Genomic DNA, 12,378 nt, shown 5'->3' on the forward strand with positions numbered 1-12,378 from the left:
TAAGAAAGAAGAGACCTTTTGAGTGGACAGCCGAATGTGAAACAGCCTTTGAAGAACTCAAAAGCTACCTCTGCTCGGCACCATTGCTCGCAAAGCCTATGCTGGGAGACAAACTACATTTATATTTGGCCGTGTCCGACAACGCAGTCAGTTCGGTCCTAATGAAACAAGACGGAGTCAGGCCAAGTCCTCTTTACTACACAAGTAAGGCCCTGACAGAGGCTGAGACCAGGTATCCCTAAATGGAGAAACTGTCCCTTTCCTTGGTCATCTCGGCACGAAGACTGAGGTCATACTTCCAAGCCCACACTGTGACTGTGCTCACAAACTTGCCTTTGAAGCAAGTCTTTCATAAGCCATAAACGTCTAGCCGATTGATGAAATGGGTCGTGAAGCTGAGCGAGTATGATATTCAATTCGAACCCCGAACGGCTGTGAAGGGGCAGGTCGTCGCAGACTTCATAGTCGAACTCACTCCCCCACCGGCTCAAACCTCCGCGTCCGACCAGTCGTGGGCGATGTACTTGGACGGGTCTTCGAATGAAAAAGGATGTGGCGCAGGTGTGCTTCTCCTCGCCCCGGATGGCATGCGTTTTGAGTACACCCTTCGCTTCAACTTCCGTACCTCAAACAAGGAGGCCGAGTATGAAGCCTTGTTGGCCAGACTATGAATGGCAAGAGGACTTGGAGCCAGCCACCTTCAAATTTTCAGTGATTTACAGCGATAGTGAATCAGATCAAAGAAAAGTATCAGACCAAAGACCCTAGGATGGAGAAATACCTAGGAAAGGCCAGGTCGCACCTCGCCCATTTTCAAGCTTATGAAATCAGCCAGATTTCGAGGTCACAAAACTCCAATGCCGATGCCTTGGCCAAATTAGCATCTACCTACGAGACCGACCTGGCGAGATCGGTCCCGATGGAAATCTTGGACAACCTTTCCATTTTGGAGCCGGATATGATGAAAGTTGACTCCCAGTCTCCATCATGGATGGATCCAATCAGGAATTTCCTAGAAGGCAATATCCCAATAGACTCGAAGGAAGCCAAAAAGATGACAAGGACAGCAGCTCGGTACTTGCTCCGAGATGGAACAATGTACCGGCACGGGTTCTCCTTACCCCTCCTTAACTGCATTTCCAAAAAAAGATAGGAATTATGTTCTCACGGAAGTACATGAAGGGGTCTGTGGCAATCACTCGAGGGCCAGGTCTTTATCGGCCAAGGTCATTCGTCAGGGTTACTACTGGCCTACGATTGATCAAGATACAAAAGAATTCATGAAAGCGTGTGACAACTGCCAGCGCTTTGCGAACTTGATCCATCAACCTCCCGAGCTGCTGACTCCGATCTCAGCACCATGGCCCTTTGCACAATGGGGAGTTTGCATAATTAAACAGAGTAATTATGGACAATTGTTTTGTTTCAATACAAATTTTGGTTCTGGATCTTAACTCTCTGTTTAACTCCCTTTTCGTATGGTTTTTTAGAATAATAATAAAATTTCATACAATTAATTGGCTATGGATAAACAGCTAAAAAAGTACTAAAAACTGGAAACAAAAAAAAGGTCCCAGTTACTCTAGCAGCTTGTAGCTGCACAGAAAACTCTAAATCACAAAAAATAAATTTGAATATATCTCAAAAAAATAAAAAAAATCCCTAAATTCTAAACTCTATAATAGTGGATAAAGAAGCAGAGGAGAAGATAACTCTAATGTATTTTTGCTCTTTGAATTTTTCTCTTTATAAATTCCAACGTTTATTAATCCTAATATATTTAATTAAGGTAAGAAAAAAATAATGTGTATATTGATCGTAGCTTAATGTGGAAATTTTGGTGGCTGGAAAATGAAGTTTAGATTACAAAATAAAAAGAAAGTGAGAAGAAAGGAAGAAGATGAGAGACAGCTCATTTTATTTTATTTTGGGAAACAGAAGAAAATGAATAACAATCCGTCAATTTGAAGAGGCCTACCATTGGTGGGTCTGTTTTGAGTATGGTGTCACTTCTCGTGGTAATTTTTGCATGGTTTCGAAAATATTTATCAATTACTGCTGAATTAAGCTCGTTTTGATCTATTTTATTATTTATAATTATTTACTCATGATGTGTTTATTTAATTCCGATATCTCTCATTTCTTTCCTTTCTCCCACTTGTATTATTTTCTTTAATTTGTCTTCTTTCTAACCCTCTAATCATCCCACTCTTTATCTATTCTCATTTTTGCTTGTGTCTTATTTTTCTTCTCCTTCTCCATTTTGTATTGTCTTCTCAGCAATAGATGTTCAACTTCCGATATCTATCTAAAACAAACCAAACTCATGAACGATCAATCTCGATTTATTCCGAGCGAAGAAAAAAAGTAGACTCCAAAAACCGAATGGTTGGTGTTGGATGTTGGTTTTAACCGACCGATGAACACCCCAAGTGCTTCGATTTAAAGTTATAAGTAGTGTTAATTTTAGAGTAGAGAAAAAAATATATAATATGTGCTTCAAATAACATAATAATTCAATAAGAAACAAACCTACTAACTTATTTATTCTAATAAAATATAATTAGTCCTAAATTTTCATTCAAATAGGAAATAAATAGAACCTAATAACTTATTTATTCTAATAAAATATAATTAATCATACATCATAATTCAAGTAGGAAATAAATATAAGTCAAATAATATAATATAAACTCTATATAAAATTCAAATAACATTATTATCTAATAGATCTTATATATGCTTTGCTAAAGTGAACATAACTCGTTGGTAATTAACATAAATTTAAAATAACATCTTATATATGCGTTGTTTTAGAAATGGTTTAAATTCCTAAAATTTCAAAATGTCTATTTTAGTCTCTAAACTCAAAAAACCAATAAACATTTTTGGTGGTTATATTTATTTTGTTTTATTTGACTAAGATTGATATTAGGTAAATAGATGTTAAGAGAAATATAATAAGAAAGTGTAAAATAACTATATTTTAAAACGTAAAGAGAATAAAATAGATATTTAAAAAATGTTTAAACAAAAATAGTTTTTTTTTTTTGAAAGGGACAAAAATAGTTGTTATTTAAAACTTTATGACTAAAAATGTAAAAATGTAATAGTGATAGTGAACGCACCAAGATGAAATTTAAACAATAAAAAATATATAAATTTACATATATAGTTACTCAGAATTTCAAGATATTAAATCTTCCTACCATTTAGTTAACTCTAAAAAATACTAAAAAAATGTATATATTTAATAAGTTCGGAACATGCATAGATCTTATAGATCTTAGAATTGGAATCACTTTATATTATAATTTTGTTTTTTTATTTGATCTAAATTATAATTTTAATTCTCATTATATCAAATTTATTTTTGTTTCAACTTTCAACTTTCCAAATATCTATTTCTTCTTTTAATTTTTTAGTTTATTTTACTTAAAAAAGTAATACGTTTGGTCTTTAACATTTTCTTTTTCTTTAGATAACATGATTTCAAATATGTATATTGGCCAACATAATTATGCATCGAAATTACATGAATTTGTTAGAATTGGTGGAGCTAAATCGACGAAAGAATGAGCTCGGGACAGTCGGGATGAGTAGGGATCGTGTTGGGACACTGAAGGAATGAAAAAAGAGTTGAAATGGGGCGTTGCAGGATTTTTGCCGCAGGCACCTAGCGCCGCAGTGTTGCAACGCAAAATCATAAAAAAAAGGCGCGGGTGCGCGTGTATGACAATGTTCGTGTCGTAGCGTTGAGATGATATAGTTGTTTGCTCGTGTGCTTATGTGTGATATTTGCATGATTGCTTGTTGTTGTTATCATTTAGTAAACGTCATTATTGATAAAACTGTTGATATATCTTAGGAAAATTATGTGGTTGTGTGAATAAATTGTAACCAAGTAATCTTGGATGGCTATATTTGAATTGTTGTTACAGAGGGATTTTTGTTTTGCGTTTTAGGTTGAGCCGTGGGTTTAAATCCAAATCAAAGGGGCAGTTGTAGGTATTCTTCAGCAGCGGAATTGGAAGATTTTTGTTGCATATAAGAGGTGACGACTCAGGTATTGGTAGCACATAAAGGGGCAAATCAAGATCGACGTTTTGGGTAATTGTATCTTGATTATTCTGTGAGGTTTTCATTCATGTACGTAAGTATTAGGGTTAAAATACTTAGAAGTTAGGTGATTATTGTTGGGACCTCTAGTGTGGGGAGATATATTTGAGACTGCTTGTATCCAATCTCATATTACAGTGGAATCCACATCTGAGCGGAAGACTGGACGTAACCCGTAAACTGTTGGGGTGAACCAGTATAAATTATTTTGTCGTTTTCTGCTTTTACCTTAATCTCATATTTGTATATTGTATGATTGGCTTATTTTGCTGGATAACTATGGAACGATAAATTATTTGGAGCGCCTAATTTCCCAATAAGTGGTATCAGAGCGAAGATTGCAGTATCATGAGATCCAATCACAAGTAACATCACTACTTCGATGGACTATTGAGATTTGATGGGGAGAATTTTGAGTTTTTGAAGATGCAATTGACAAATCTTTTTACATACAAGAAGATTCATAAAACCCTAAAAGAACGACCGGCCACTGGGTATTAGATAAAGAGTGGATAGAGATGGATGAATAAGCAATAGGAATCATCAGGCTGTGTTTATCGATGAACATGGTGAGCCTCAGGGATGAAAAACCTCATGCCAAAAGCAAGGTTTGTATCTCATTACGAGATACTTTAACATTCGCATGGAGGAGGGTACCTTAGTGAACTCCTACATAAATGAGGTCACTGATCTGATGAACAAGCTGGAGTCAATGTATAACGCCCCAGAATTTTCAACATTCAAACAGGGACCGTTACTAAAAGCCACTTAAAAAGTATCACTCGTACTAGAGAATTAAACCACTAGAAATACCAACTTGGACAAATTCTCACAACGCTTCCGCTGCGCTACTCTGATTAATAACACTTACAAAAGCTTGCACTAAACAAAACCAACAATGCTAAAGTTCTAACAAACTCAAATTCTTCTCAGTTAATAATTTAGTAACAATCTAACCTTATAGAAAATTTTCACCGAAATCTTCACTAATCATAAACTATCCACTACACAAAACTAACTTCCTCGATTAGCAGTGAAGCAAAGGCTAACTCAAGTTCAGCTTGAACAAATGTATTATCCTAATAAATATCTTCAATAGATCACATCATCAAAGTTCAAGTAGCTAAACAAAATTAATGTTCTCAAGAGAATAGTGCACTGCCAGCCCTAAAACATCCTTTAAAAAAAGAACTTAACAACCCAATTTAATAATCTGATAACAGACTCAGTTACAAATAAACAACCATAACTATCATATCCAAATTGAAACTTAACAACGCAACGTTAAATGGTGTCTCTAGTCAAGTCTCCTCCTTACCATCACCATCCCAAGAGTTAGCTCGATACCTGCAAAACTAGAGGGGGAAAAAGAGGGATGAGTACAACCACAGTACTCAGTAAGCAGTCCATACTTGAAGGTCACACACAAACAACATGCTTATCACAAAGAGTTTCAACGACATGTTTATCAGTTCATCATACTTTACATAATAAGAAAATAAACATACCTCTAAACATGCAACCTACATGCATATTCATCATCGCATCTCAACTCACTAGTACTCTCTTCTGTTTCTCCATGACTTTCTCCTTTGAGTCGTACCTACCCCTCGCCTCGCATAGCCAAGGCATCGAGATTCTCTAAACTCACTAGTTCTCTTTCCTCCACCTCCAAGATTTACTCCTTCGAGTTGTACCGACCCCTGACCACGCATAGTCAAGGCATCAACACTTCTGTACAGCGCTTAGCGTTCGACCCTTGACCATGCATGGCCAAGTCCTCGAACTGTGCATCGATTCTTGACATTTATCCTAAAGGCTTTGACGTCTACTAGGCATGTTGGTCCTTGACCGCCACCACATCAAGACCCAACACTACTCATCAATAGAATCACCGTGCTGACCCCCGACCTTTGTACCCGGAGCCTCAACACTCATCTCTACCAAAGTTGGGGTATCGATCCCCGACCTTTGTACCTGGAGCCTCGATACCCAACTAGTGGCGTGCCAGCCCTCTGGCCCTGTTACTCATCCACTCACTTCATTATATCTCGAAGCTCTCACAAGAGTCCTACTTGCTACTACGCCATGTCTCATGCATCAATAATCTCATAACAGTCTAACATGTGATACACCAAAGTGATCATACATAAATACAAATCAATTTAAAAATAGTCCAGCGTGATCTAACTGCTCGAGCAGGCATGGGTTATAGAAGAGGCATAACCAACAACTAAACCAAAATTTAATCAATAGATACCTAGCATACATCAAACACACCCGATTTCTCACAAATATTAAATATGCTTTCGAAACAACAGGTTATAGTACGAGTATACAATTTTCATCATGAAAACCAATTAGAACATAACAACGATCCAAATATAGCCATCCAAGATTACTTGGTTACAATTTATTCACACAACCACATAATTTTCGTAACATATATTAACAGTTTTATCAACAATGACGTTTATTAAATGATAACAACGACAAGCAATCATGCAAATATCACACATAGGCACACGAGTAAACAACCATATCATATCAGCACACAACAATCAATCCCTCAAGTAAGAAACTACTTACGACCAAGGTCCTAACGCGCTACTAAGCTCGTGGAACGGTTCCTAAATCCAAAAACAACCAAACTTGGGTTAAAGTTCATCTAAAAACGCTTAATTTGAATCAAAACAAAGTTTAGGTGAGTCGTTACCAACTAACTCATATTAAAACCCATTGATTTAGGAGTGGGTCGACGCTAGGGAGGTTGAGGCTTCAAAATCCAAGTTTGAAAGGCTTTGGACTTGCTGGTCTGATGTCGGGAGGGGGTTGGTAACACAATTTGACCTTCGCTTGAAGTTGGGTAAGTGTCGAGTAGATACCGAAGGGATGGGTCAACGTTGAACGAGGTGGGTATCACAAATCGGGGCGTAGGTCACAGAAAGTGGCCATTCACGTGCTGGCCGTGGATTGTCGGGTTGTCTAGGGGTCGTGGGTTGTTGCAGAACGAAGCCGGAGGAGCTGCAAATTCATGCCGATGCAGATCTGGGCTCGAGGTTGTTTGCTGCCACATTGCTAAAGGAGTGTTGTAGCTGCTAATGGTCGGGAGTTGCCGCTGCTACACGCCTAACACCACTGCGGAAGACGCCGGTCGTGGAGGTTGCCATTGGAAACGTTTGAGTGGTCTACACGAACGAGGTAGGTGAAATGACCGAACGAGGTAGGTGAAATGTCATTTACAAAGAATGGTCCTTTTTCGTGTTTTTGGTCTCTGAAGTCGCACATTTATACGTCTACCCTTTTATTTTTTCTTTACTTGGTAACGTTTGAGTGCATCTTTGTGGTTCTTATTCTTCCTTAGAAAACGACATGTTTGGGGCATGTACTGTCTGTATTTTTCCATGATTCTCGGGCGAAGTTAGGGTTATTAACGACCGAAAATGACAATATAATATGAGTTTCGGTCTAGAATCATATTGTATACGGGCGTGAATTCTTGCTCGAACAACAATAACTTCCGCTCGAGAATGTCAAAATTTCGAATTTTGAATTTTGAATGCTTCTCTTTCCACATGCAGGATGCCTCGCCTATTTGTTAGCTACGGTGGTACTTGGAATGAGTCACAATTTCTATGGAGGTGGAATTATGGGAGGTTTGGATGTGGATGACTGTATAACTTATGAGTAGCTCCTTAGTGCTATGTTCAGCCTTACCCGAATAGATCCGGACCGGTTCAAAATCTTGATAAACTGTGTATATAAGTTCAATCTACAGTACCAGGTTTCGAAGTATTACATCTTTGATGACCATAGCCTTAAATTTTTTTTAAGAGACCTTCCACATCCCTCTGAAGTCCCATTGTATGTATCTATCGTATCGAAGGAAATACATGGCAGTGGAAGCAGTTCAATGAATCGTAACATTCCAGAAGCAGAAACATTCCAATCATTTCCCCACTAGTTAGGGCAGACCGTTCCGTATTATGCGCCATTGCTTCCTTTTGATTCCACACTCCCAGGCCCACCATGTTTTGTCCCATCAATGACGCTGCTGACGGACAATGTAATCCCATGTAACTTGGGTGACAATGAAATAAACTATTGCGGTCAATGGGACGATAACGATGAGAACGACGTGGAGTACGAGTACGAGGCCGAGGATGATGACAACCATGATACTGAATTCGAGGATGATGTTGATTTTGACAACAAGGAGGAAGTAGACCCAGTGGATGTAGCCGGTCCATCATCGGACCCTTGGACCGAATTGCACGTGGTTAATACGAATGCACCGTGCGCAACTGGTCAAGCTTCTTGCTCAAGGGAAACTGTTAGAACATGTGATGAAGTTTGTTTGTCAACGGAGGACATTGAGGTAGGGAGTACTTTTCTATCGAAAGAAGATTGCCAGTTTAAACTCTCGGTGTACGCAATGAAGATGAATTTTGAATATCGCGTGAAGAAGTCCACAAAAAGTTTGTACACTGTCGAATGCACCGAGGATGGGTGCAAATGGAGCCTACGTTCAAGGAAAATTAAAGGTTCAGATACTTTTCTTATCTCTACATTCTATGAGGTTCACAGTTGCACTCGTGAGGTAATGAAACATGACCACCGACAAGCTCGAAGTCGTGTGGTGGGTCAGATTATAAAGTCGACCTTTGAGGATGTAAGTCGTCGTTATAGACCAAAGGATATTGTTAATCACATACGAAAAAATTACGGTGTCAACATCCGATATGAAAAGGTGTGGCGTGCGAGAGAGAGGGCTTTGGAACTACTAATGGATCGCCGAAGAAGTCGTACACTATTTTGCGTAAATACGGTGAGACGTTGAAATCGGTGAACTCGGGCACGATATTTTCATTGAAGTTAGAGGACGATAAATATTTCCAATATGCATTCATGGCCCTAAGTTGCTTTATCCGGGGGTTTAGAAGTTGCATTCGCGCCGTATTTGTCATCGACGATGCACATCTGAAGGGAAAATATAAAGGTGTGATATTGATAGTCTCCTCTGTTGATGGTAATAATCAGATATATCCACTTGCATTTGGAATCGTAGATAGGGAAACGGACGAGCCATGGACTTGGTTCTTGGAGTGAGTGAAGAGTTGTATTGGAGATGTTGAATGATTGGTGTTCGTGTCTGACTGGCACCGAACAATTAATAACTTTGTAACTTCTGTCTTCCCCACTGCTGAACACGTCAGTTGCATGCATCATGTGCAAATGATCTTGAATGATAAGTTCAAGATTCAGACTGAAGGCGTGGAATGGCTATACCTCCTAGCATCTAAGGCATTCAAGAAGTCTACCTTCAGGTATTATTGGAATCAGCTTGCGGGATTCCCAGAACTAAGAAAGTACTTGGAGGAACTCGGGTTCGATAAATGGTCACGCGCATATCAACCTGGATTGAGGTACAATCAGATGACAACTAACGTTGCAGAGTTCATGAATGCAGTTCTAGTTCACGCACGATATTTTCCTGTCACTACACTATTAGAACATTGTAAGGCACTTCTGCAACGATGGTTTTACGAGCGGCGGACGTACGCATCGACCAGAGCATCCATTCTTACTGATTATGCTGAGGGGATTGTTAAAAGTACAGTGGAGTAGGCCCGACGACATACGATTAGACCGATTGATAATTACGAGTACGAGGTACACGACGGTAACAACAAAGTGCGTGTCAACCTAAACAGTAAGAGTTGTACGTGTAAGCAGTCGCTGACTACTTCCAGATCTCGTGCTCCCACGCTGTCGCTGCCGCCATGCATCGTAATGTTAGTATATAGATGCTGTGTTCGCCCAAGTATAAATTAGAAACGCTTCTTAACGCGTACGCCGAGCCAATCTACCTATTGGGTGATGAGGAGGACTGGCCTTTACCCGACGACTTTGTTGAGTACACCATCGAGCCTCCGAAGTTCATTGCAAAAGTTGGTAGACGGCATATAGTACGAATACCATCAGCAGGCAAGCCTCAACAGATACATTAATGCAGCAGGTGTGGAATGCAAGGTCATAATAGGAAAACTTGCCGCCAACCATTACGAACAACTGAGTCTTAGTTCGATGTATGATTTACTTATATCCATGTATTTTCTTTTTTTTGTACTGGAAACTGATCATCATATATTTGGGCAAAATGTTGATAAGATCTTGCCTTACTTATACGATTTCGAGAAGCCATGAATGCAGTTCTCGGGCGTGATGATGATAGTCTCGCCCGTGAAATAGTGCAGAGAATAGCGCACTAGTGGATGGAAACTTTTTCGGGCGGAATGGCCGTATTCTCGCCCAAGAAATATTTCAGTGACTTCATTTGCACTGACTGAAATATTTCTCATCCGTGAATAGCCCGATTTCGCCCGTGAAATGTTTAAGTGATTTTCATACTTTGTTTTATTGTGTGGAATATGAATGGTCAATGTTGTATTGATTCGTTTTATGTATCAAATTGTCTTTTTAACATATTTGTCTTATTATAAATAAGAGTTATTAAAAAAAAAATGACATAAGTAAATGTGAAAAGTAACATAATAGTCAAAAAGAAAAATATTAAGATTGTAGCATTTAAATATCATCTTCCACATTTGATTCTCTAGGAGGAGCCTCGATTCTTCCGAGAACTTTAATTATTTGTTTAATTTTTAAAGTTGGTAGGCATTATTTATTATATACAATATATTAACAATTCAGTATATTATCCGTTTCGGAAGGGGAAAAAAAAACTAATCCAGGTATGAAAAAAAAAAAAGAAAACCCCTCAATCACTTCTCTCGTAAGGTTCATTCCTTTGAATATGTTGAGTTTTATTTTTTTCCCCTAAAATATTTATAAATATATATATATATATATATATTTATAGTTCTTAACTTTTGTAGTTTTGATTAATTCACATTATTAATGACTAATTTGGATGTTACATAAGAGAAATATTCACTTTATAAAAGTGATATTTTGAGTTGGGTGCAAGACGTATTTAGTTCGATATTGTTTTAGATGGCTGGGTTGTACTCTTGGAAAATTTAATTAAATCCGAAATCATGATTACTGTAACATAAGGAATAGACAATTAAAGAACAATAATAACAAATGATGTTAGCAGGGAAGAAAACCAAAATCTATAAAGAGACTATAATTACCTGAAACCTAGCCGTCTGCAAGAAGTCGAGGTTTACGGTCTCTCTGTTTGATGGGAACAAGAGGCTCAAGTGGCTATTAGGAACCATAACCATATATTTATAGGTTAATTTTAGAGTTTTCCATAATTTTCTAAGATTAATAGGTTGATTTCTACCCAACAGGTCACACCATAGAATTTAGAAGTCATTGGTTGATAATCAAGACGTACCAATTAATAATCCAAATATAATTACTATTTACTCTGTTAAATTATTAAATTAATTTCAGCACGTAAAACTTATTTGTATGTTCCAAGAATCTTTAAAATATTATAACTTAATTTTAAAATATTTTTTTATGGTGGATCAGGAAAATCGTCGTGGCCAGAACTCGTGGGAATCGAAGCAGCCATTGCAAAGCTTATCATAGTGAAAGACAACCCAAATGTAAAATTAGTGAACATAATATTAGCTGGAAGCTGTCCAGTGACTCAAGACTTAGAGAGGATCGAGTTCGGATTTTTGTGAATACAAATGATGTTGCAATTGAGATACCAAGATTGGTTAACAACAAGGTTTTAAATGTCGATGTCGATGAAATGTCGACGTGTTAATTTTATGGAAATATCCATGAAAATATCGATGAAAATATCGATAAAATGTCGATGTCGATGAATATTCTGTAAAATTAGAAAAATTAAAAAATAGTAAAAAATATTTAAATTAAAAAATAAACATTTTCCTATTTCTAAATTAGTTAAAAATAATTAATCTTAATATTATGTGTTTATTAGTGACATCTTGTTGATATTTTTCATATTTTGTCGATTTTCTTGTACTATGATGAAAATGTCGATTTACTCCTCGTGTCGATGTCGAATCTATGGAAACATGAATATGTCGATGAAAATATTGATATGTCGATGGATATTTAGAACCATATTTAACAATAACTTTTAAGAATAAGGTATATTAACAACCATTATGTGTGTAAAAGCTTGGAAGTATCATATATATGCATATTCAAGCTTTTGTAATTAATGAAATCGATCAAGTTGTCCTCTTTACTACTGGCTAGTTTCTTTGATTTGGAAATGCTCCAAAATTTATCTATTTTTGG

At 37.4% G+C, this 12,378-nt stretch overlaps 1 protein-coding gene across 1 annotated transcript; it reads left to right on the plus strand.

Moving 5' to 3' along the window:
* The first annotated feature begins 769 nt into the window (after nucleotides 1-769).
* Nucleotides 770-1,153, plus strand: LOC148213190 (uncharacterized). The gene has a single exon (XM_088123539.1). The coding sequence runs from the start codon at nucleotides 770-772 to the stop codon at nucleotides 1,151-1,153; it is 384 nt and encodes a 127-aa protein (XP_087979665.1).
* The last annotated feature ends 11,225 nt before the right edge of the window (nucleotides 1,154-12,378 follow it).

This window comes from Momordica charantia (genome assembly GCF_013281855.1).
Source record: "Momordica charantia cultivar OHB3-1 chromosome 1 unlocalized genomic scaffold, Mcharantia_2.0 BLBB01000001.1, whole genome shotgun sequence".
NCBI lineage: Eukaryota > Viridiplantae > Streptophyta > Magnoliopsida > Cucurbitales > Cucurbitaceae > Momordica > Momordica charantia.